The sequence below is a fragment of the Lithobates pipiens genome, unplaced genomic scaffold, assembly GCF_037356315.1.
Source record: "Lithobates pipiens isolate NorthernLeopardFrog02 unplaced genomic scaffold, aLitPip1_a1.2 Scaffold_25, whole genome shotgun sequence".
NCBI lineage: Eukaryota > Metazoa > Chordata > Amphibia > Anura > Ranidae > Lithobates > Lithobates pipiens.
In genome coordinates this window covers 207,023,869-207,050,689 of record NW_027507787.1, presented here as the reverse complement: position 1 = coordinate 207,050,689, position 26,821 = coordinate 207,023,869, and the positions used below count along the sequence as shown (strand labels likewise).

At 44.6% G+C, this 26,821-nt stretch overlaps 1 protein-coding gene across 1 annotated transcript in view; it reads left to right on the top strand.

The window, feature by feature from the left end:
- The window catches only part of ADAM12 (ADAM metallopeptidase domain 12), a 1,000,652-nt gene that overhangs the window by 869,464 nt on the left and 104,367 nt on the right, over positions 1-26,821 (top strand). The window contains 2 exon segments of the mRNA XM_077455498.1: positions 3,235-3,343; positions 3,446-3,644. Of these exon segments, the coding sequence (XP_077311624.1) occupies positions 3,235-3,343; positions 3,446-3,644 (308 nt within the window).

Genomic DNA, 26,821 nt, shown 5'->3' with positions numbered 1-26,821 from the left:
GATTGCGGTAAGCAGCCCAGGCATTTTCTGAGGCTTCATACAACAATCCCGTAAAATTTTAGTTCTGTTCTATAAATCTCACACTTCCAGGTATGAAAATGTTCTGCTCACTAAAGATATTTTGCCGCGACTGAAAGCCCCCCTATTATTTTTCCGAATACAAGCTGGGAAATCTCTGGGGGACAAAGTACAAGAACATGACGTTCCCTGGCTTTAATGGAGGCAAATCATACATTTCCAGCCTCTGAGTTTATTCGGTGACCTCTACAAAGCACCAGAAGAAAAGCTCGAAAGCCTGACATCAGATGTTATCCTGATTTACTTTTCATCAATTAACATGGCTGTGAATGGACTAGAGAGAAAAACACAACACATTAGGACCTGTTTTAGTCAAATCTAGCAATTACCGTGCCTGCAAATTTTGCAATTAGTTTCCTTTTTTTTAAAAAGACGTTCGGGGGATACATTTGGAAAGGTACTTGATGCTTCAGAAAGACCAGCAGACCTGTTGTGCCTGCAGTACTTTAAAGTCATTGCATGTAGCTCATAATTGTAGCTTGTAGACCTAAAATCTTTGAAGTGCTAAACTCCACCCCATCCACTAAGCACACACAATGTCTTTTTTTCCAAGCTAGTCTTTTCATAGAGCAGACTAATTGAGATTTGTTTTAAAGCTAAATGCAACTTTGAAATACATTTCCGTTAAAGAGGAGTTTCCCTTAAAAAAAATTAAAAAAAATAAAAGTCAGCAGCTACAAATACTGCAGCTGCTGACTTTTAATAATCAGACACTTCCCTGTCTCAGGTTCCAGCGATGCGGGGGAACAAAGCCCCGCTCGTCCCCCCTCCTCTCGGCAGCAATTCAACTGTGGGGACCTGGCTGTGGCTTCACAGCCGGGCACCCACTGCGAATGCGCAAGCGGCGCCGCGCGCCGTGATTGGCCGCGCAGTCATCTGGGACCCGTCACGTGTCCCAGATGACTGACAGAAGGGAGGAGGCGGAGCTGAGCTCTTCTTGCGCCGAGGGGAAGTGACGTCAGGAGCCCAGGCACTGAGGGAGGCAAACTATGAGGGACCCCCTAGCAACAGGCATTTAGAATCCACATTTTTTTTTAGGAATTTTAAGCATATTTTTTTTTGTGTGTGTGGAACACCACTTTAAACATTTTTCTACTAGAGAATTTGGGGTTCAGACAGTCTTGTGGTCCAGACACCCCTGACAAACAGCACAGACAGGCTAGTCAGCTCTTTACCTCAATTAAAGGAAAACTACACTTAGGGAAATGGTTGCTACCACTGCTGATCTCATCTTCTATAAACGATAGTTGCCTGTCATGACATTCCATCCTGGCTCCTGCAGGGTTGCCAACTTCCTGAAGCATTTTTTACTGACAAAATATGGTAAATTTACTGGCGGAGCCCATTTTTCACTGGCAACCAGAGAAATTACAGAACTCCTATTGAAAACGAACACAGTGAATATTTGAACAGTATAAACATGATATGTAAACACTGACAATACCTATAACAAAGTAATTTGCTTGATTTACACTTAAAAAGTCAACAAACATGAAATTATCAGCCCCTGATATTTACTGGCAGTTGTAAAAAAAATCACAGATTTTTACAAATTGTCAGTAAATTTACTGGCGGTTGGCAAACCTGGGCCCCTGTTGCTGTCAGTCAAATTCTGTGAGGAGGGGAGGCCGAGTTGCGTGCTGTGTGTCTATGGATGCACACAGCCCGGCTTAGGAGCATGCCTGCACTGCTTGCCTCCATAGCACACAGCTTTCTATGGATGCACGCACTCATAAGATGAGGAGGGGAGGGCGCCAGCGTGGGGGGGCCCAGAAAAGGGGGTATGGGGCCTCTCTGTGCAAAACCACTGCACAGAGCAGGTAAGTATAAACATAGGTGTGCGCAGCCTATTGCATTAGATTGCGCATCCCAAAGGTCAAACACACATGCTTTTCTCTGCAGCCTCAGCTGCACTGGACAGTGAATGAATGGGAAGTGCTCTGTGCTGAGCGGCATTCTGTTCATAAACCGAAGCACAGTAAACCCAGTTTACTATGCTTCGGTTATGAATGAACACAGTGAGTGTGTTCATTTAGTAAAGGAAGGGGCAAATAAATGGCATATTAACAAGCCCTTTTTCCACTCTCCTCCCTGAAACATCCTCCACAGCAGTTGAGAGAAAAGGAGGGAAGCCAGCCGCACTGCGGGGGGGAAGGCAGTAGGGGAAGTCAGCACTGCACAGAGTGGTCAGGCACACCTAGCACCCAACCCCCGCCCCCCCCCCCACACACACACACACACACACACACACACACACACACACACACACACACACGTATAACATGTTTATTATTTGAATAACAAAAAATGTCCCTTACAACTGCTTCACAGTCTTGTTCATATGGACCTACTACAGTGTGCAGGGGCCATATTTCCCTGCAGGGGGATGCACAGGTGTTCCATTCACCCCCGTGCAGACCGTCCCATTCATGTCAGTTGGGATGCAGCAGCTGCACAGACACAACTGCTGCTCCCAATTTGACAGCTGTGCAGGTTCGGATGCACACTGTTGGCATTCGGGGCTCTGCACCCGCACTTCTCTGGCTGTCTCCATGCAATCGCTGCATTCTAGTTGACCTGAATTGGATAACCTGCATGGGGATGCATGGAACACCTGTACATCCCTCTATGGACAAACACAGCCCTTGCACAGGTGTATGCTCTAGTACGTCCATGCAAACGAGGTGCTGGGGTGCCAATAGGAATGACAAGGACAGCCTGACATCAGAACAAGAAGGGGGTTGAATGATGTTGGCTGACATTCAGCTGTGTTAGACTCACAGCAGTGCGCAAAGCTGTAAATCCTGGATTGGCTCTGAGTGATGCCGCTGATTATCAGATATATAACTTGTATTTGTTGTGGAGCGCTGAGAGTCAGGTGTGTTTAACTTGGAGTGTCAGGATACCATTAGAAATGTCCAGGACAGCCTGACATCAGAACAAGAAGTGGGTTGAAAGATGCTGGCTGTCATTCTAGTGGGAGCATTGGTGACATATAGTATTGGCAAAGAAGTACTGGAAGGGCAGCTTCAAGTTGAAGGTGAGTATTACAGCAAAAGCATTTTTTTGTATTTGGCTGTTCTGGGTTGCATTATTGTTTTAGTAACGCTGGAATTCAGTTTCAAATAACACACATCTGTGCTTTTCATGTTTCAGGTGCAAAGCCAGCTCCAGGTATTTGTTTTGAGAGAGTGAACTCCGCAGGGGATCCATATGGGAACTGTGGAAAAGACTCGTCGGGAACGTTTATGAAATGTGAAAGCAGGTAGCTTTACTTCTATGCAAGTTAATCGATTACAGGAAATAATTTATCTCTGATATTTTACATTTCACGACACAGGATAAATCCATTTCTCTTATGGTTTAGAGATGTCAAGTGTGGAAAGACTCAGTGCCAAGGTGGTGCCAGCCGGCCTGTCATTGGCACAAATGCCGTTTCCATTGAGACAAATATCCCACAGCAGGAAGGTGGCAAAATCCTGTGCCGTGGCACACACGTCTACCTGGGGGATGATATGCCAGATCCAGGGCTCGTTCTCACGGGCACAAAATGCGGACATGGAAAGGTAAGTGTGTGGAGAAGAGATGACTGTTCAAAGTATAGTGCAAACCTAATGCTCAGAAGTGAACTCCTCACATCGGGGAACATGTATGACCTGGTAGGAATAGCAGTTGACTTGTAAATTGAGGCTGTGCAGATATTTGCACTTGTAGAAACGCCTCCTAAAAAGTGTGTTTTTGGAGTAGAAAGACGGAGTTTAGCACTCTGTAACATCATCACAGTTGTGAAATGTCTTCCCTTATGAGAAGACAATGGCAAGAAGGGCTGCCATTTCTTATCACCCTTTGGAAATGTTAGTTGTCTGGTCAGCTGACTGTCAAACAAGCTTTAGTACTTACTAAACAATTTTCCCAGGTCATATATGCAGGTCAGAATAGTCAGTGTAGAGTCATTATTCTGTGATGCAAGCAAGTAATTATCGTGGCAGCCAAGCAACTAGCATTTTCACCAGAGCTCACACCAATGGCAGCCTTTGTTTTTCTGATGACAGGTTTTCTTTTAATCTGAAGTCTTTTCAAATATGCAGAAGAAATACAGACAGATAATTTAACTGCCAGAGGGTTTGTATTTCTGTCCATCCAAGCCTGAGATGTACACAGCTCTGCCCCACAGCACAGCCCTGTCTGGCAGGGGAGGGGATCTAATTTTTCACTGCTGCACTTTCACTTACTAATCTTTTCCCCACCCCCACCCTTTGACTGGACAGGAGGAGCAAAATGGTATACTGGTGAGCTCTGTCACTACTATCAGCACACCTGATTAGCAACTGTGTCTCTTGCCCCCTCTCTGAGCTCTGGTGTTACAGGGACTGCAAGAGGCTGAAACCAAGTCGAATTCATGTATTTATGCTGCCTGTATTTGTAGAATATCTATCATCATCATTTGTATACACTTCTTTCTCTTATGGGTCAACATGCATATAGTATTTAGTCCCATGTTGCTAGCTGCCTCCTAACCCTAGCTATGATGTCAGCCATAGATGGTTAGAATTTTGGTCGGTTCAGCAGGGACCTGCCGAGATTCTAACCATGTGTGGGCAGCCTGAATGTACCCAAGTCAATCCATCGATCATTTTGGGTACAACCAGCATGTGGGATTTTCAGAATGTAATTGTTGCCAGTGGCTACAGGCGCTAACGATAATCACTGTGGTCTCCCGGAAGGGGCAGCTCCCTGTACCTCCCCCCCCCCCCCCCTTCCCTGCAGGAAGAACACTTTGGCCGGCTTAAGTGTAAAGATAAAAAGGCAAAACATGGTTAGAATGGCAAAAAGCGTGCCTACACTGCAGATTAATACAAAATAGATTTTGAAAGCTACATGGAAGCTTCATAGCAATGTCTCTCTGGTACCTTCAGGGTAAAGTGGCTGCATAGTATCTATAAGACTCTATAACACAGACTCAAGGTGAAAATTATCACTTCAGCAAAATGGTTCATAACACAAGCAGCTACTTGCAATTATCCTCATAAACACCAGCCCTTAAAGTGAAATCCAGGGTAGCTCTGGTAACAAAGGTGAACAACTGGAGAGATCCAAGGCCCAAAAACACAAAGGGCCACCCAGCTTGAACTGCAGTACTCTGGTAGCAATTTTAGAGGGACTCCCCACAGTGGCTGGGTCTTCTGGAGAGGCTGTGTCCTATCAGACTCTGACATGGCCGCCCCTGTGCTGGTCCTGACAGTGGAGGGCATCTCACCTGTCTGCAGATCACTTGCCCAGCTACCTCTGCCTCTTCGTGTGTGAACGCTCTGAGTTGCTGATGGAGGTAATAATAGAAATGTATCTTTTCTGGGGCATGTCCAGGAAATCAGGGAGTTGACAGAAACTAAGCTAAAGGTGCCTGCACCTACATCTGAGCATGGTGAGTGTGACATAATCATCGAGCACCCACCTTGGGTGCCTCAGGCAAGATATAGCTTTCTCCAGTCTAGAACCAGGAACCAGGTATTATAGCTGAGCACCCAAGATACTAGACGACCCTAGCTTAGATGCAAACTGGAACTCACTTTATTGAAAATTCTGACAATATATAGCACAGAAGAACAGGTAGAACCTGATGACATTACCCTAACAATGCAAACTGTAAACAGGAATATGCTAAACAACTAGCAACCTAGGTGACTCAGTGCCCACCCAGACCATTCGGCATCAGGCCCACAACCCTGGATACAAAGTTCATTACATATTACCATAAGCATAAACATCTAACAATGGTTCGATAACCAGGTAAAGTGCTCACAATATTAAGCACATCTCCAAGAGATGATCAGACAGACAGAAACAATGGGTGACTCAATCAGCAAGGGGAATGCCCACCTAGAAGACACACAATGGGAGAGACCTACTTAACAATAAACACTTAACAAACAGTGATCCCACCCCATCTCAGACTGCCTGGCAACAGTCTACAACAGTCTGAAAAGGTGGAATTAATTTACCTACAGAGATATTGTTGATAAATATTTCTGTCTCAAGTGAAGGAGCCTCTCCAACCCAGTCTGTGGGAGGGCCACTATATTTCCTCTGACCATTAACCTGTACAATATTACTATTACACCTTTCCATCCACTCCAGAAGGGAAAATTTATTGTCCTTATTCAGAGAATGAATCCAAGCCTTGCTCTCAGCATTCATTACGTTGTTGTCCATCATTAGAGAATGATCTGCTCTCTCCATGGGCCATAATCGGTGGGTAGGAGGCTTGCCCCTAGTCCTCACCAAAAGCCCCTGTCCTGGTTGTGTCTGTCACAGTGAATAAATAAGCACTTCGCTACAAAGACACTGGGCCTCATACATGAAAGTGGCAAGTCTTGTCCATGCAGTAGACCTCATGGAATTAAAGTGGTTGTAAACCCTTACAACACACTTTGACCTACAGGTAAGCCTAGATTAAGGCTTACCTGTAGGTTCAAGAAATATCTCCTAAACCGTGTATTTGCCGAAAGACCGGCACCGCTGTTTACGGCGCATGCGCCGTAGACAGTGGCACGCAGGCGCACGGCATCGTCAACGACGAAGATGCCGCGCGTGTCGGCTCCCGTGCGCATGCGCGGGAGCGATGTCATCGTGGCTTCGCCGAATGACAGCGGCAGAGCAGCGAGACCCCACCGAGAAGATGGATGCGCCGGACTACAGGGGACAGCGGTGACATCGCTGGCTCCTGTGTCAGGTAAGTGACACATAATGGACTACTATGCAATGCATAGTAGACCATTATGCTTTACCTTTGCAGGGAATCAAAGAGGAAGTAAACTCATCAGGGTTTACTTCATCTTTAATGTGGACTCTAAATATGGCTTTCTTCTGCCATATATAATATGTGGGAAATTTCACCTAGGCAAAATGAACTGTAGGGACTCTAAACTGGAGCATTGTGAATATGATTCATGAATATTCTTCGTTATTGCTTCTTTGTACATTCTAAAACAGGAATTCAGGTGCTGCCATCACTACTGCAGTCATACTCAGGTTATGCCTTTCTTCATCATATCATAATAAGGGCAAGTTGGCCACCCCATGCCTAAAACAAATCGGCTGATTGCCATTCCCCTTTTAGTTATGAAGCAGCAGTACACATATTAAAATAATAATTTGGTGGACAAGGAGAGATTTATTGCAGATTTTAATATAACTCTGGTAAAAATTCTGCAGGCGTTTTTAGTTTTAGTTTAGTAACGAGCCCTTTGCCTGTCCCTTAGCGTAACATTTCAGAGTATAATCCCAATAATGATTTAGAAGGTTTTGATATGTTAGCAGAGATTCCTGGCGTTCACATCGAAGTCCTACTCATCTCTTAAATATGAACATGCTCATCGCAGCAAATATGGAGCTTTACATCATCAGAGTCCCTCCTGCCAGTACAGCCAGATAGCGGGAGTGATAGGATAAATACTGATAAGTGGATATTGAAGAGTGAGAGCCAGCTTTGTGTTTAACTCTCCAGCGTCAGAGTGGAATAGACCCTGCCTGTGTATATTGGCCAGGAAAGTCATTTGAGTCTATTCTCACCCAGAGTTCATATCCCTCCAGCGTCCGTGTCCAGAGAACCTGGAGGATAACCTGTGCTCTGTCCAGATGGCTAAATGTGAACCCCGCCATCGCTAACCACTCATTACATCACATTATTATTTTTTAATAGGTGTCTTGAATTTGTAAACATTTGTTTCTCTCTAATGGAAACATTTGGCAGCTGCTGATCGGTGACAACTCGCATTAAACCGTCCAATTACTCCTTCAATAATTATCCCTTTCTTGATGGGAAACGATGGCGAGAGCACGCTCAAAATGAAACCTTCACTTCTGCTTTGACCGGCTGCCCTGTATGTGCTGGAATGATGCCCCCCGAAAGAGACTGAGCAAATAAAAGGGGCATAGTCCGCACTGTTCCCTGCAGGTTTGGCAATGATTAGGTTATGTACACTTTTGGTAAGGTACTCAATGATCGTTTTCAGCCATCCGCTGCAGGTGGTTGTTCTGGGAAATTCGCCGTTCAGTAACAATTTACAATTACATACAGAATCATTACTGATTTTTGGAAAGCTCTGCAGTAAGAATTAGCAGCTAGGCCAAATGTTCGCTAGAAGCAAAATATAATATATATTTTTTTGTCAGGCGCAAGCTAATTGGTAGTGAACATCACTGATTGCTGTAGATCCAAACTATGTGCCAGCCTGTGCTACGCTGAGTTTGTGGCATTTGCATGGCGTTGGCAATCAGTAAAGATGGCATTCCAAAAATAAATTTGACGCCCAGGTGTTTTTAACAACAAAAAAATCTCTTTTTATGTTATTTCATAAAATACAGTAGAACAAAACACGATCGCTCCTCTTCCTAATAATGACGCTTTGAGCCATGGGCGACACTCTATCTCAAGGGGTATAGAGGTTGAATATGCATGTTTTAAGGGTCCTATGATTTAGCAAAATAGGTTTTCATCTTTGGCACCAGACACTGCTGAAGCTATGCATTCCAGAACTACAAGTATACTATATTACCAAAAGTATTAGGACGCCTGCCCTTACACGTACATGAACTTTAACCACTTCCTGACCAGGCCATTTTTTGCGATACGGCACTGCGCCCCTTTAACTGGCAATTGCGCGGGGGGTGTGAGGATGTACCCAAATAAAATTGATGTCCTTCTTTTCCCACAAATAGAGCTTTCATTTGGTGGTATTTGATTACCTCTACGTTTTTTATTTTTTGCGCTATAAACAGAAAAAAAATGCTCAATTTTGAAAAAAAAAAACAGTATTTTTTACTTTTTGCTATAATAAACATCCAGAAATAAAAAAATATAAACAAAAAAAACAAGTTTCTTCATTAATTAAGTGCCCGTTCACACAGGGGCGACACGACTTGCAGCGCGACTCACAGACGCGACCTGCACACAACTTCAGCAGCGACTTGCAAAATGACTACTGTATAGAAGTCAATGCAAGTCGCCTGAAGTCGCCCCAAAAATAGTACAGGAACCTTTTTCTAAGTCGAAGCGACTTGAGTCACTCCTATTAGAACGGTTCCGTTGTACAGAACGGAGCGCGACTTGTCAGGCGGCTAAGTCGCCTGACAAGTTGCGGTAGTGTGAACGGGCACTTAGGCCAATATGTATTCTACATATTTTTATTAAAAAAAAATCCCAATAAGCATATATTGATTTTGCACAAAAGTTATTGCGTCTACAAAATAAGGGATAGATTTATGGCATTTTTAATTTTTTTACTAGTAATGTCAGTGATCAACGATTTCTAGTGGGACTGCGACATTGCAGTGGACAGATCCAACACTTTTGACACTTTTTTTTGGGACCAGTGACATTTATACAGTAATCAGAGCTAAAAATAGCCACTGATTACTATATAAATGACATTGGTAGGGAAGGAGTTAACACTAGGGGACGATCAAGGGGTTAAATGTGTTCCCTGGGAGGTGTTTCTAACACTGCGGGGGCTCTGTTTAACTGGAGGAAAAGAGAGATCGTGATTCATCTTAGCTGAAACACAATCTCCCACTTTTCTTCCCTGACAGATCAGCGGTGTGCTTTGTTTACATCGGCATACCGCTGATCCGTCTATCCAGTGAACGATGGGTGGGTTGCAGTGGTATAGCTGGACCTGCATATTAGCTCCACACTGAGCCGAAGCTCAGGGGGAGCAACGCACGCACCCCCTAAACCACGTGCACAAAATCATACAGGAACGTGCTTTTGCACACCCGGGCCACCCTGTTGCAGTAAATGTGGGGCGGTCCGGAAGCGATTAATGGCCTCCCAGTCTTTGTACGATTCAATATTGAGTTGGCCCACTCTGTGCAGGCCGGTCAAGTTCCTCCACCCCAAACTCACTCATCCATGTCTTTATGGACCTTATTTGTACACTGGTGTGCAGTCATGTTGGAATAGGAAGGGGCCATCCCCAAACTGTTCCCACAAAGTTGGGAGCATGAAATTGTCCAAAATGTCTTGGTATGCCGACGCCTTAAGCCCTTGTACACACGGTCGGAGATTCCGACAACCAAATCCGTCGGATTTTGTCCGAAACTGTTGCATACACACGGTCGGACAAAGTTGTCGGAAAATCCGACGTGATTACGTTATTTCATTACGACGGGACTACGTTCACTCTAGTAGCCAATAGCTTTGGTCTAGGAATTTGATCTGAGCATGCGTGGCACTTTGTCCGATCGGAATTCTCTACACATGATCGGAGTATGTCCGTTCGGAGCATTTTGTCGTAAAATTTTACCAAGTTGGAAAACTTGGTCCGTTGGATACTCCGACGGAAACAGTCCGATGTAGACCACACACAGTCGGAATATCCGACAAAACGGTCTGATCGGACACATTCCGTCGGAATCTCCAACCGTGTGTACAAGGGCTAAGAGTTCCCTTTACTGGAATTAAGGGGCCAACCCAACCCCTGAATAACAACCCCACACCATAATCCCAGGTTCAACCAAATGATTTGGACCAGTGCACAGAGCAAGGTCCATAATAACATATGAGTTTGAGGTGGAGGAACCTGACTGGCTTGCACAGAGTCCTGGCCTCAACCCGGTAGAACACCTTTGGCATGAATTAGAGTGGAGACTGCTCACCAGGCCTTCTCATCCAACATCAGTGCCTGACCATACAAATGCGCTTCTGGAAGAATGGTCAAACATTCCCATAGACACACTCCCAAACATTGTGGACAGCCTTACCAGAAGAGTTGAAGCTGTTCCAGCTGCAAAGGGAGGGCCAACTCAATATTGAACCCTACAGACTAAAGCCTCGTACACATTTTTAGATTTTCTGCAGACAAAGCTCCAGACTTTTGTCCGAAGGGCATGTGGCTGGATTTTGTCTTGCATACTAACGGCACACAATTGCTGGCCAACAAACGCGAATGTGGTGATGTACTACGTGGAATTTCAGCTCTTGATTGCCACCCTTTGGGCACCTTCTGCTAATGCCGTGTTTGGTGAGCATTGATTCCCAGCATGCGTGTTTGTACTTTGGACTTTTGTGTGACGGACTTGTGTGCAGGGGCGTACCAAGCAGGGGGCGGGGGGGGGGGCGTTCCACCCCAGGTGCCACACATTGAGGGGGGTGTAAGTGGCTGGGTGGCATTGCTATGGGGTTCACTCTGCACTCAGACAGTCTGACATAATCCTGAAGGGAATCCCTGGCTCTGGCTGCTCTGTTTTTTGTGAGTTTTTTGTGAGCTGGAACACCCCCAGCACTGCGGCCGAAATAGTATGGTCTAGTTTCTGTTTTCCCCTGCTAGCTCCACCCACCACTGCTGAGCAGCCGAGCTGGGTGTGTCATCATTCAGCGCAGGGGTGGTTGCTGTTACACACTGTGTCCACACCATCTTCCAGAGTCTAAACCTCCCTAGCAGAAGCTGAGAGCCGAGGTGAGCTGGTGATAGGGTGTGTGTGAGCTGTGAGAAGACATTGGAGGAGTGTGTCTGTCCTGCCATCCTTACTGTGCTGGTCTGTCATAGAAGGGGGGGGGTTGCTGTGTAGTAGGTATAGTGTAGCTGACCTGATGGGGGGGTGTGTACAGGTTGCAGAATCCAGGCGTGTGCTATGTACAGGTTGCAGAATGCAGGCGTGTGCTATGTACAGGTTGCAGAATGCAGGCGTGTGCTATGTACAGGTTGCAGAATGCAGGCGTGTGCTATGTACAGGTTGCAGAATGCAGGCGTGTGCTGTATACAGGTTGCAGAATGCAGGCGTGTGCTGTATACAGGTTGCAGAATGCAGGCGTGTGCTGTATACAGGTTGCAGAATGCAGGCGTGTGCTGTATACAGGTTGCAGAATGCAGGCGTGTGCTGTATACAGGTTGCAGAATCCAGATTTGTGCTATGTACAGGTTGCAGAATCCAGGCGTGTGCTGTATACAGGTTGCAGAATCCAGATTTGTGCTATATACAGGTAGCAGAATACAGGCATGTGCTATGTACAGGTTGCAGAATGCAGGCATGTGCTATGTACAGGTTGCAGAATCCAGGCGTGTGCTATGTACAGGTTGCAGAATGCAGGCGTGTGCTATGTACAGTTTGCAGAATGCAGGCGTGTGCTATGTACAGGTTGCAGAATCCAGGCGTGTGCTGTATACAGGTTGCAGAATCCAGATTTGTGCTATATACAGGTAGCAGAATACAGGCGTGTGCTATGTAAAGGTTGCAGAATGCAGGCGTGTGCTATGTACAGGTTGCAGAATGCAGGCGTGTGCTATGTACAGGTTGCAGAATGCAGGCGTGTGCTATGTACAGGTTGCAGAATCCAGGCGTGTGCTGTATACAGGTTGCAGAATCCAGGCATGTGCTGTATACAGGTTGCAGAATGCAGGCGTGTGCTATGTACAGGTTGCAGAATGCAGGCGTGTGCTATGTACAGGTTGCAGAATCCAGGCGTGGGCTGTATACAGGTTGCAGAATGCAGGCGTGTGCTATGTACAGGTTGCAGAATGCAGGCGTGTGCTATGTACAGGTTGCAGAATGCAGGCGTGTGCTATGTACAGGTTGCAGAATGCAGGCGTGTGCTGTATACAGGTTGCAGAATGCAGGCGTGTGCTATGTACAGGTTGCAGAATCCAGGCGTGTGCTGTATACAGGTTGCAGAATGCATGTGTGTGCTGTATATTGCTGTGTGTCTACCACCCACCTATAGTAGCTGAGCTGTGAGCTTACCTGGTAAGGGGGGGGGGGGGTGGTGTTGCTGTGTTCACAAACCAGGTATAGAGTAGATGAGCTGGTCTGATAAAGGGGGGACTTACACCCACATCTTGCAGCCATCAGATCCATCCAGCAAGCAGCAGGTCACAGCAGCATCTTGCCATCTTCCCTCCGGCCATCAGATCCCATCCACGGTCCAGCAAGCAACACGCCTTGTCAGAAGGTCAGTTCCCAAATCTGAATCAAATCATCAATGCTGTCCCCAGGGACAGATCCGATCCAGAGATCGCCATACAGTGGGATATCTGGATCAGATCTGTCCCTGAGGACAGTAGACATGGGCTATACTTTGTATTGTCAGCTGTATCACTCTGATGTCTCCCTCATAGCAGCTCCAGTCCGGCTCTCCACTTTCCTGACCTTGGCACAATCTGTCCAAAAATGTGGCATCTGCTAACACCTGAGTGACTGACACCTCTGTCCTTTCCCGTCTATTGTCACTGGCTACCATGGATGAACAGCATCGGCTGTTATTACAAGGAGCGGGAGGGGACGTCCCCATCCCCCCACAGCTCCGCCCAGGTCTCCCATCCCACCCGCAGACTTGAGCCACCAGCCAGCTGGCCAGAGACCCGAACAAAGCCGAATTTGCCTTTGATCAGGTCTCCGATGTAGAAAACTGGAAGCGACAGCACAGTGTCACTTCCGGTTTACTCGGTAGCCAACAGCGCCATTTAAAAAAGAAAGCAGAATTAAAAAACACTGATCTTGGCAGAGGAGGGTGTTTTTTTGTGGGTGTTTTTACAGTTGGGGGGGGGTGCCAGATACAGGATGGGCCCTGGGTGCCAAATGCTCTAGGTACGCCCCTGCTTGTGTGCACACGATAGGAAAATCGGACAACAGACTGTTGTCTGCCGAAAATTTACTAGCTTGCCATCCATTTGTCGATATGGCAGAAAGTTGGCCAACAATTGTCTGATGGAGCGTACATATCTCCAAATTCATTTATATTTTTCCTTGCTGCTGTAATCTGACTTCCTGTAAGAGAGCAGCTTGTTCTTCATGGTCCCACTGTATTTAGGACCATAGCCCCCTCTGAGATGGACTATGAGATTTGTAGTGTGCATCCAGCAGTACACATGACCACAACTAAGGCCCCTTTCACACTGGGGTGCTTTGCAGGCGCTACAGCGCTAAAAATAGCGTCTGCAAAGCACCTTGAAAGAGCCGCTGCTGTGTCTCCAATATGAAAGCCCCGACGGCTCCCACACTGGAGCGGTGCGCTGGCAGGATGCTAAAAAAAAGTCCTGCTAGTAGCATCTTTGGATTGGTGTATACACCACTCCTGCCCATTGAAATCAATGGTGCAGCACGGCTATAGAAAAATACATTAAGGAACTATTTCATGAAAGATAAATAAAAATGTCAAGATGACTTTGATTTCCCTTTAAACCAGTGTGAGCTCAAGCAGCAGAGTCCTGATGCTGTTATTATAGATGAAGCGTTGTGTAATGTGGTGCAGGTGCACTGACTGCACTGCCAGTAATTCTGTACCTCAGCAAACCTCGCTGGTTTCTAGTGACTCGCAGGCCGCTTCCCCCTTTCCAATGGCTGATCCCGTAGTGTGGGCAGGCAGTACACTTCAGCAGATTGTTCTGTTTCCACCACCCATCTTGATAATTCATTGCGATGATGCGGGATTTGGTGCATCGGTTCCAGGCTTTAAGCCTCTCCGTGCAATGCTGGCTTGCATTTTCATAGACATTATCTGTCTCTTTGGGATGGATGTTTTTAAGTCCTGGTCCCCCCATCGAGCATGAAATGTGATCATTTTAGACACAAATAAGACATGCTTCACGCTATGATGGGGAGACTTGCTGAGACCAGACTGTGCGATTATCCATACACATACCGCCTAAATGTGTGCGTATAGCTGGACGGACATTAACTCATTCATTTCCTGCTCTTCTGGAGAAAATATTGTGGCAGCGAGCTATAACGGGAGTCATTTTAGTGCAGAGCATGCTGGGAAATGTATTTGCACATATGTTAGAAATCTAGAATTTTTTTTGTATGTTTTTTTTTTTCTAACACAATTGGGGTAGCTACTTCTGCCCTCATATGGTGTCACAAGTGCTCATGTGCTTGACCGCTTGCCGACCAGCCACTGCAGTTTTACTATGGCACGGCTAGGCAAAACGACGTTACCTTATGACACTTTGCCACTAGGGGCACCCACAGCGTGTGCCTGACCCCCGATGCGATTGCCCGCTGGGTTCCAGCAATCACTCGTGACAGAGCAAGAACCGGGACCTGTGTGTGTGTGTGTGTGTGTGTGTGTGTGTGTGTGTGTGTAAACACACAGATCCCAGTTCTTTCAGGGGAGAGGAGACCAATCGTGTGTACATGCTATGTATGAACAACGATCTCGCTCTCCTCCTAGACAGTCCCACCCCCCCCCCAGTTAGAAACACACACAGGGAACACAGTTAACCCCTCAACCGCCCCCTAGTGTTAACCCCTTCCCTGCCAGTGACATTTACACAATAATCAATGCATTTTTTATAGCACTGATTGCTGTGTAATTGTCAATGGTTTCAAAAATGTGTCAAAAGTGTCCGATGTGTCCGCTATAATGTCGCAGTCCCAATAAAAACTGCAGATCACCGCCATTACCAGTAAAAAAATAATAATAATAAAAATGCCATAAATCTGTCCCCTGTTTTTTAGATGCTGTAACTTTTGCGCAAACCACGCATATATGCTTATTGCGATTTAAAAAATATATATTTTTACCAAAAATATGTAGAAGAATACATACGGTATCTAGATACATATCGGCCTAAACGGAAAAAAAATATATTTTTTGATAAAAAAATATGTGGGATATTTATTATAGCAAAAATTAAAATATATTTTGTTTGTTTTTTTCAAAATTGTCGCTCTTCTTTTGTTTATAGCACAAAAAATAAAAACCGTAGAGGTGATCAAATACCACCGAAAGAACGCTTTATTTGTGGAGAAAAAAGGACGTCAATTTTGTTTGGGTACAGTGTCACACGGCCGCGCAATTGTCAGTTAAATCTACGCAGTGCCGAATTGCAAAAAATGGCCTGGTCATTGAGCAGCCAAATCTTCTGGGGCTGAAGCGGTTAAAGTGATATTAAAGTTTTTTTAGTTGAATAACAAACATGTTATATTTACCTGCTCTTTGTAATGGTCTTGCACAGGGCAGCCCAGATCCTCCTCTTCAGGGGTCCCTTGCCAGCGCTCCTGGCCCCTCCCACCTGTCATGTTCCCCCAGAGCAAGCAGCTTGCAGTGGAGGCACCCGAGCAGGCTCGCTTCCAAGCTGTCCATTCTCACAAACAGCCACAACTCAACCCTCCCCTCTCTCTCCTGATTGGCTCAGTGGCTATGAGTGACAGCAGAGGGAGACAGAGTCCTCAGAGAGCCAAGGCACCCTTGCACATCGCTAGATTGAGATGGGGCTCAGGTAAGTATTGGGGAAGCTGCCGCACAGAGAAGGTTGTTTACCTTCATGCTTAGAATGCATGAAGGTCAAAAAAAAAACCTTGAGCCTTTACAACCACTTAAAGTGCATTTCTATAGGCCTAGATTTACACTATGAATCACACAGGAACCGCACCGCATTCTTGTACAATTCACATGCCATTCAGTGTGGTGTGATTTATTTTGAATGGCTCAAATCGCACTGCATCTGCACCAAAGTCATGCATGCATCAACTTTGGGAACGCACTGCAACCGGATTTCATGTTCATTTTGTACCATGAAATCCGGTGCAGACGAATGCGCTGCGTTTGCAAACTGCATTTGGGGCATCATTAAGATTGCACTGACACCCTCTACAGATCACTAAGGGCGGTGCAATTTGAATGCAGTGCAGATTGTGAGTTTCCCGAACTGCATTCTAATGTGAACTGAGGCCAAGTGGTGAAGGGCATGCCCAGATTTGTAAGCTGGCAGCTCTGGCTTTTTCAGATGGGCCAGTGTGTGTGTAAAGATGTAAATGTTTTTTTTTTTTTGTGGGGTGAGCTACATTGAATTTGTGTTTCAATAGCAAATCAAATTCACAGTGAAGTTTCTGCTCCTGGCTGGTCATAGAAAGCTACAGGTTCAACAGAAACTGGCCGACATTTGGCCCGTGTGAACATCAACTTGTCCAACATAAGCTGGCTAAATGGCCAGATTCTGATGAACAGAAACCAGCATCCAATCGGCATCTATTGTTTGCCAGCGATGACCAGTGTGTTCTGGCAGGGGAAAATGGGAGGGGGGGAGGAGGGTTGTCAGGTGGCAGACGGGGGGGGCGGCAGGGGGCAGTCAGAACACAGTAGCTCAGAGGGCAGAATGCTGTACTAAGATCGTATAGTTAGTACAGCAAGATCCTTCATTATTATTTTTTATTGAGCCCGCTGTGTTGGCTGAAAAAAAGCTGTTTGTGTACCAGGCTTAAAGCAGAGTTCCACCCAAAAGTGGAAGCTCCACTTTATCTGTTTCTCCCCTCCGGTGCCACATTTGGCACCTTTTGGGGGGGGGGTATGTGTTTTTGACAGGTTCCTGTCCCCACTTCTGGGAGATCCTGCTGCAGTGAGATTACGTGGAAGTTTGGCCCCCTTCCTCCACCGCTGGGACAGAAAGTGCGGCGCGCTTCAAACATGCGCAGTATGGAACCGGCCATGAAGCCGAAAGGCTCCACTGCCGGTTTCCCTTACCACAAATGGCGGCTGCACCCGAGAGACAATGACTACATTGGTCTGGGTGCCGACATCACTGGATTCCAAGACAGGTAAGTGTTCTAATGTTAATAGTCAGTCGTTTTTTTTTGTCGGGGGGGGGGGGGGGAGCGAAACTCCTCTTTAAGCCAAACAAAGCTTACTTCTTCACTAAACTTTCCTTCTGACATCCTGTGGGGTTTTTCTAACACCTCCTATCACTCCCAGGCTTGCTTCAATTATTCCTTTATGTCAGCTGGACTTGTAGAAAGGGAAAAAAAAAGGTTTCTGTCTTCCATTGCTCTGTACAGGATCCTCAGCTGTCGGGCTATTTTGCAGCATAAGAAGGACCAGTCCAGTCTTGTAATGGGTGGTCTTGATCCTTCTTCATGAGGCTTACCAGCACTCAATGACATTGGAGCAGGAATGGTCCTGCAGCTGTAAGTCATTGTGGAGCACAGGACACCAGACCAAGGACCACCAGGCTTTCTCCGGGAGAATGTTGAGCGGAGTTAATCTGCTTTAGAACAAAGCCAGCAGAATAACGGTTATGCCAACAGATTTGCTTTATTGATTTTACAGCTATTCTTGCTAATAATTTCAGCTGTTCTAGAAATTGCTTTACTGTAACATTCCTCTTTTACTTTGTCTAAAAATGTAAACTTTGGTAAACATTTTTTATTCATTTGAAAACTGTCTCCGGTGTCCTCATTTACCACCAACAATATATTACAAAGAATTTTTCTTTATGCTGTGAAGACTCAAACCACACGGCCGGTTTTCTCGTCGAAATAAACTCTGAAGGTTTTTCCGACAGAGTTCCGATGGAATTCCATTGAAACTGCCTTGCCTACACACGATCACTCCAAATCCGATCGTCAAGAACGTGGTGATGTACAACACCTACGACAGGACTAGAAAAAGGAAGTTCAATAGCCAGTAGCCAATAGCTTCCGTCTCGTACTTGCTTCAGAGCATGCGTCATTTTTGGTCCGTAGGAACAGCGTACAGACGAGCGGTTTTCCCGATAGAAATTGGTTCCGTCGGAAATATTTAGAACATGTTCTATTTCTAGGTCCGTCAGAATTTTCAAAAAAAAAATTCCGATGAGGCATACACACGATCGGAATATATACGATGAAAGGCTCCCGTTTGACTTTTTCTGTCGGACATTCCGCTGGTGTGTACGCGGCATAACACAAAGTTCCTTTCTGTCCTTTGGTGACTTTTATTGGTACTTTGGTTAGCACTGTGTATTCGCAAAAGAAAAGGGTTGGCCTTGAAGGAAACCCGTCCTGAGGGAGACACGGAGTCTGCCACTCCTCTTACAAATGCTTCAGAAGAGAAAAGGAATCCCTACACTCCGGTCTACAGCAACATTTCTTTATTTAAAGTGGACCTTCAAGAGGGATTCCACTGGAAAAAAAATTATTAACTGCCAGCAGCTATAAATACCACAGCTGCTGACTTTTAATAATTGGACACTCACTTGTCCCAGGGTCCAGCGATGTCGGCAGCCAAGACCGATCGATCGCTCGGCTCTCGGCTGCTGACGCCGCCATTCTCGGTGAGGGAATCAGGAAGTGAAGTGTTGGGGCTTCACTTCTCGGTTCCCTACTGCGCACGCGCGAGTCGCGCATTGCAATTGGAATGGTCCGCGCTGTCTCTGGGACCCGTGTGTGTCCCAGCAGACAGCACGGCAGGACAGGAAACAGCATAGACTCCCGTGGGAGTCTATGCCCGGAAGTGGGTGAAACTACCTGTCTTAGACAGGTATCTGCACCCCCCTCCCCCCTGAAAGGTGCCAACTGTGACACCGGAGGGGGGGTGGAGGGTTCAGATGAGCGGAAGTTCCACTTTAGGGTGGAACCCTGCTTTCAGTCATTTCTTTCATCTTTCCATCTGTTAAATCTTCTGCCCTTGTTGTTTTAACCTTAGATAGTAAAACATTTGTTTTCTGTCAGTAAATACCTTATACAGCCCACTTCTTGTTTCTTGTCTGGTCATTAGCCTAGGCTTATGACATCATGCACAGCTCTCTTTCTCACTCTCCTGAGATTTTGCCATAAGAGGTGAGCCATAAGAGGGCCAATGAGAGCTGCAGCACTGGAGGTGTGCCTCTGTGTGTCTGTGAAAATTCAGGAAGTGAACAGGCTGCAGCTTCAGCTGTCCACAGTTAAAATGGCTGCATCCAGACTCGAGGGAGAGTGGAGGGAGATTTCTGCATGATAATTGGCAAGTACCGAATCACAGTATATATAAAATAATATGCAAAGTTGGTTGGAGGGAAGCTTCAGAATGGCAAAGATGTTTTTATTACAAATTATGTGAGCAGACTTCAGTTCCTCTTTAAAAAAAAAATAGTAGGGTTCACCTCTGACCAGTGTTCATTTTGATGGCAAAATTTGATTTAGTTTTAGTCATAGCGTTTTGACTAAAATGCCATTTTAGTTTTAGTCATATTTTAGTCATCTGAGTTTTTTAGTTTTAGTCGTATTCTAGTCAACTAAAACCAAATGTTTTTAGTTAAATTGTAATGCGTTATTTAAGCATGTGTCTAGAATTGCCAAACTCATTGTATACTCCTTGAGTAAAAATCTAACAATATGTTATTATTTTTGCTATTAAGGTTTGAACATGCACTACAGACACAGATTTAGCTGTTGTGATATACACTATATTACCAAACGTATTGGGACGCCTGCCTTTACACATAAATGAACTTTAATGGCATCCCAGTCTTAGTTCGTAGGGTTCAATATTGAGTTGGCCCACCCTTTGCAGCTATAACAGTTTTAACTCTTCTAGGAAGGCCGTCCACAAGGTTTAGGAGTGTGTCTATGGGAATGTTTGAACATTCTTCCAGAAGCGCATTTGTGAGGTCAGGCTTGGCTCGCAGTCTCTGCTCTAATTCTTCCCAAAGGTGTTCTATCGGGTTGAGGTCAGGACTCTGTGTAGGCCAGTCAAGTTCCTCCACCCCAAACTTTCTCATCCATGTCTTTATGGATCTTGCTTTGTACACTGGTGCGCAGTCATTTTTGAAAAGGTAGGGGCCGTCTTCCCACAAAGTTGGGAGCATGAAATTGTCCAAAATGTCTCGGTATGCTGACGCTTTAATAGTTCCCTTCACTAGAACTAAGGGGCCAAGCCCAACCCCTTAAAGACAACCCCACACCATAATCCCCCCTCCACCAAATAATTTGGACCAGTGCACAAAGCAAGGTCCATAAAGACATGGATGAGCGAGTCCTGACCTCAACCCAATAGAACACCTTTGGGATGAATTAGAGCAGAGACTGCAAGCCAGGCCTTCTAGTTCACATCAGTGCCTGACCTCACAAATACGCTTCTAGAAGAATGGTCAGGCGTTCCCATAGACACACAACTAAACCTTGTGGACAGCCTTCCCAGAAGAGTTGAAGCTGCTATAGCTGCAAAGGGTGGGCCAACTCATTATTGAACCCTACATACTAAGACTGGGATGCCATTAAACTTAATGTGCGTGTAAAGGCAGGCGTCCCAATATTTTTGTTAATATACATATAATGTACATTGATTAAAAAATGGCCATTGTGCTGGTGGCTTCTAAGTTCTTAGAAATCTTCAATCCTCTACCCCGCGGTGTGATCTTCCAGTGCTGCAGGGGTTAAAATTAGCAGTTAGCCCTGTCACAGGCCCTTGTCAAAAGTGCAGACTAAGCCCACTCTGTTCCATTCATAAAAATCTGTAATATTGTTTCCCACAATGAACAGTGCTCTATGAATGGACCTTGAGGAACTTGACTGGCTGGAAGAATGGTCAAAGATTCCCATAGACACACTCCTAAACCTTGTGGACAGCCTTCCCAGAAGAGCTGAAGCTGTTATAGCTGCAAAGGGTGGGTCAACTCAATATTGAACCCTATGGATGCCATTAAAGTTCATGTTCATGTAAAGGCAGGCAGCTCAATACTTTTGGTAATATAGTGTATAACCTCTTTATGAATTAAACCAAGTTTCATAAACAAATATATTGCTTTTTCACAAACAGAAGTGCAACTACTGTAAACCTATTGGCTAAAATGCCATTGCACATACAGTGCCTTGAAAAAGTATTCACACACCTTGAAATTTTCCACATTTTGTTATGTTACAACCAAAAGCATAAATGTACTTTATTGGGATTTTATCAGGGGTCTCCAAACTTTCTAAACAAAGGGCCGATTTACTGCCCTTCAGACTTTAGAAGGGCCAGACTGTGGCCATTGGGGGTACAAAATTTCCCATTGCCATTGGGAGTATACAATCCCCCATCATTAGTGTCATTGGTAGGAACTGTGCCCCATCATTGGTTTCACGAGGCCCCATTGTAGGCATCATTGGTAGGAAATGTGCCCCATCATTGGTAGGAATTGTACCTGTCATTGGTTTCATTGGGTCCCATTGTTGGTGTCATTGGGAGGAACTGTGCCCCATCACTCATGTCATTGGTAGGAAATGTGCCCCATCGTTGCTGTCGGGAAAAAATGTGCCGTTCATTGGTGTCAGTGAATAAAATAGCATCCAAAGGATAAAAGCAAGCGAAGAGACCACTGTGTTAGACCTATACAAGGTGACACGTAATTGTGAAGTAGAAGGAAAATGATAAATGGTTTTCAACATTTTTTACAAATACCCCTAACTATAATGTAGTGGAACCAATTGCCTTCAGAAGTTACCAAATTAGTAAATAGTCACTATAAATACAGCTGTTCTGTGAAGACCTCAGAGATTTGTTAGAGAACCTTAGTGAATAAAGGCCAAGGAACACACCAGACAGGTCAGGGATAAAGTTATGGAGAAGTTTAAAGCAGGGTTAGGTTATACATAAATATCTCAAGCTTTGAACATCTCACAGAGCGCAGTTCAATCCATCATCCGAAAATGGAAAGAGTATGGCACAACTGCAAACCTACCAAGACATGGTGTCCACCTAAACTCATAGGCTGGGCAAGGAGAGCATTAATCAGAGAAGCAGCCAAGAGGCCCATGGTAACTCTGGAGGAGCTGCAGAGATCCACAGCTCAGGAGGGAGAATCTGCCCAAATTCGGGCAGCAAAAGACGGATGAGAGCTTTTCGTCAGAAAATGCGATCGTGTGTATGCTCCATCTGACTTTTGCTGGCCAAATTTCGGGCAGCAAAAGATTGAGAGCATGTTCTCAATTTTTCGGTTGGAAAAAATTCCGATCAGAAATTCAGATCATCTGTACAAATTCCGACGTGCAATATTCCTATGCATGCTCGGAAATTCATTTTCTTGACTCGTCATAGTGTTGTATGTCACCGAGAACTTTTGTGTGACCCTGTGTATGCAAGACAACTTGAGCGAAATCCCATTCTATTGGGAAAACCATCAGAGCTTTTTCTGACAAATTCCGATTGTGTGTATGCGGCATCAGTCATGCACTCCACAAATCTGGCCTTTATGGAAGAGTGGCAAGAAGAAAGCCATTGTTGAAAGAAAGCCATAAGAAGTCCCATTTGCAGTTTGTGAGAAGCCACGTGGGGGACACAGCAAACATGTGGAAGAAGGTGCTCTGGTCAGATGAGACCAAAACTGAACTTTTTCGCCTAAAAGCAAAATGCTATGTGTGGCAGAAAACTAACATTGCACATCACCCTGAACACACCATCCCCACCATGAAACATGGTTGTGGTAGCATCATGTTGTGGGGAGGCTTTTCTTCAGCAGGGACAGGGAAGGTGGTCAGAGTTGATGGGAAGATGGATAGAGCCAAATCATAGAATAAACCCCATTAGAGTCTGCAAAACACTTGAGGATGGAGTGGAGATTCACTTTCCAGCAGGACAACAACCCAAAACAAACAGCCAGAGCTACAATGTCATGGTTTTCCATGGTTTAGATCAGTGATGTCGAACCTTGGCACCCCAGATGTTTTGAAACTACATTTTCCATGATGCTCATGCACTCTGCAGTGTGGTTGAGCATCATGGGGAACGTAGTTCCAAAACATCTGGGATGCCAAGTTTCGCCATATCTGGTTTAGATCAAAGCATATTCATGTGTTAGAATGGCCCAGTCAATGTCCAGCCTGAAATCTGAATGAGAATCTGTGGCAAGACATGAAAATGTCTGTTTACAGACGCTCTCTATCCAATCTGACAGAGTTTGAGCTATTTTGCAGGAAAGAATGGGCAAAAATGTCACTCTCTAGATGCACAAAACTGGTAGAGACATCCCCAAAAAGACTTACAGCTGTAATTGTAGGGAAAGGGGGTTCTACAAAGTATTGACTCAGGGGGGCTGAATACAAATGTACCCCACACTTTTTACATATTTATTTGTAAAAAAAAAAATTGAAAACCATTTGTCATTTTCCTTCCACTTCACAATTATGTGCCACTTTGTGTTGGTCTAACACATAAAATCCCAATAGCATACAGTTACGTTTTTGGTTGTAACATGACAAAATGTGGAAAATGTCAAGAGGTATGAATATTTTTCAAGGTGCTGCTTGAATATATTACCAACATTAAATGTTAAGAAAGAAAAATAAGAAAAGCCCTTTTCTTTTTTTTTTTTCTTTTTTCTTTTAGCAGCCCCCTATTTATTCTTATGTGGTAGTACAGTGTTCATTTTGATGTCAAATTTCGATTTAGTTTTAGTCAGTCTTTTGACTAAAATGCCATTAACGTTTTTTTAGTCGTGTTTCAGTCATCTGAATTGTTTTAGTTGACTTTATTTTTGTCAATGAAATTAACACTGCCTCTGACAGGTGGGGTGCTGAACAGAGCGAATGTTCTTCAGCATGAGGTAGCTTCCACTACTATTTAAAAAGACATTTTGAAGCAGCCCAGTGTGTAGTGATTCTTTTTCTCTTTTTGATTTGCCGGAGTGCAATGAGCCAGACCAGCACAGGTGGTTTTCCAGTGGAGCCTGTGGTGAGCCACTTGCTTTGAGAGAGAAACATATCTCCTTGTGGATCGCAAAAATGTTGAGCCTCTGGTTTCAATCTTCTGAGTCACCGACCTGACACAAGTATGTAAATCAGGTCTTCTGACTTTCCTGACCATCCAAGTCATTGCCTGAAAAGCTTTTGACACCATAGGGTCATTCAGATAGTCCTGCAACTAGCAATTTCTGAAGTCGGTCAGCATTGGCAACCTCTTTATTCCTCTAGTTACAGGTTTACTTAGTTACTTACTAGGCTGCTTGTTACATAATTATTCAGGAAATAAATATACAATGCCTTGCAAAAGTATTGCCCCCCCCCCCCCCTGGCATTTTTCGTGGTTTGTTGCCTCACAACCTGTAATTAACATGGATTGTTTGAGGATTTGCATGATTTAATTTACAGAACATGACCACAACTTTAAAGATGTTTTCTTTTTTTTATTGTGAAGCAAACAACAAATAGGACAAAATAACAGAAAAAGTCAATGTGCATAACTATTCACCCCTCTAAAGACAATACTTTCTAGGGCCACCTTTTTTGGTTATCACAGCTCCAAGTCACTTTGAAATAAGTCTCTATTAGCTTGCCACATCTTACCATTGGGATTTTTGCCCATTCCTCCTTGCAAAACTGCTCCAGCTCCTTCAAGTTGGATGGTTTGCACTTGTGAACAGCAATCTTTAACCACTTTCAGACCGGACCATTTTGCTGGTAAATGACCAGAGGTCTTTTTACACTTTGGCACTGCGCTGCTTTAACTGGTAATTGCGCGGTCATGCAATGTTGTACCCAAACAAAATTTGCGTCCTTTTCTTCCCACAAATAGAGCTTTCTTTTGATGGTATTTGATTGCCTCTGCGATTTTTATTTTTTGCGATATAAACGTAAAAAGACCGCAAATTTTGAAAAAAAATATTTTCTACTTTTTGTTATTAGAAAAATCCAATAAACTCTATTTTAGTCATACATTTAGGCCAAAATGTATTCAGCCACATGTCTTTGGTAAAAAAAAAGTCAATAATTGTATATTTATTGGTTTGCGCAAAAGTTGTCACATCTACAAACTAAGGTACGTTTTCTGGAATTTACGCAGCTTTTAGTTTACGACTGCCTATCTCATTTCTTGAGGTGCTAAAATGGCAGGGCAGTACAAAACCCCCCCAAATGACCCCATTTTGGAAAGTAGACCCCCTAAGGAAATTGATAAGAGGCATGTTGAGCCCATTGAATATTTTATTTTTTTGCCTCAAGCGATTGAATAATGACAAAAAAAAAAATTTTTTTTTTTTTTACACAAAGTTGTCACTAAATGATATATTGCTCACACATGCTATGGGCGTATGTGAAATGACACCCCAAAATAAATTCTGCTGCTTCTCCTGAGTATGGGGATACCACATATGTGGGACTTTTTGGGAGCCTAGCCGCGTACGGGGCCCCGAAAACCAAGCACCGCCTTCAGGCTTTCTAAGGGCGTAAATTTTTGAGTTCACTTCTCACTACCTATTACAGTTTTGAAGGCCATAAAATGCCAAGATGGCACAAAACCCCCACAAATGACCCCATTTTAGAAAGTAGACACCCCAAGCTATTTGCTGAGAGGCATGTTGAGTTCATGGAATATTTTATATTTTGCCACAAGTTGCGGGAAAATTACAAACTTTTTTTTTTTTTTTTTTTTTTTAACAAAGTTGTCACTAAATGATATATTGCTCATGCATGCCATGGGCATATGTGAAATGACACCCCAAAATAAATTCTGCTGCTTCTCCTGAGTACGGGGATACCACATATGTGGGACTTTTTGGGAGCCTAGCCGCGTACGGGGCCCCGAAAACCAAGCACCGCCTTCAGGCTTTCTAAGGGCGTAAATTTTTGAGTTCACTTCTCACTACCTATTACAGTTTTGAAGGCCATAAAATGCCAAGATGGCACAAAACCCCCACAAATGACCCCATTTTAGAAAGTAGACACCCCAAGCTATTTGCTGAGAGGCATGTTGAGTCCATGGAATATTTTATATTTTGCCACAAGTTGCGGGAAAATTACAAACTTTTTTTTTTTTCACAAAGTTGTCACTAAATGATATATTGCTCACGCATGCCATGGGCATATGTGAAATGACACCCCAAAATAAATTCTGCTGCTTCTCCTGAGTATGGGGATACCACATATGTGGGACTTTTTGGGAGCCTAGCCGCGTACGGGGCCCCGAAAACCAAGCACCGCCTTCAGGCTTTCTAAGGGCGTTACAGTTTTGAAGGCCATAAAATGCCAAGATGGCACAAACCCCCCCCAAATGACCCCATTTTGGAAAGTAGACACCCCTAAATTTAGGGGTACACTAGTG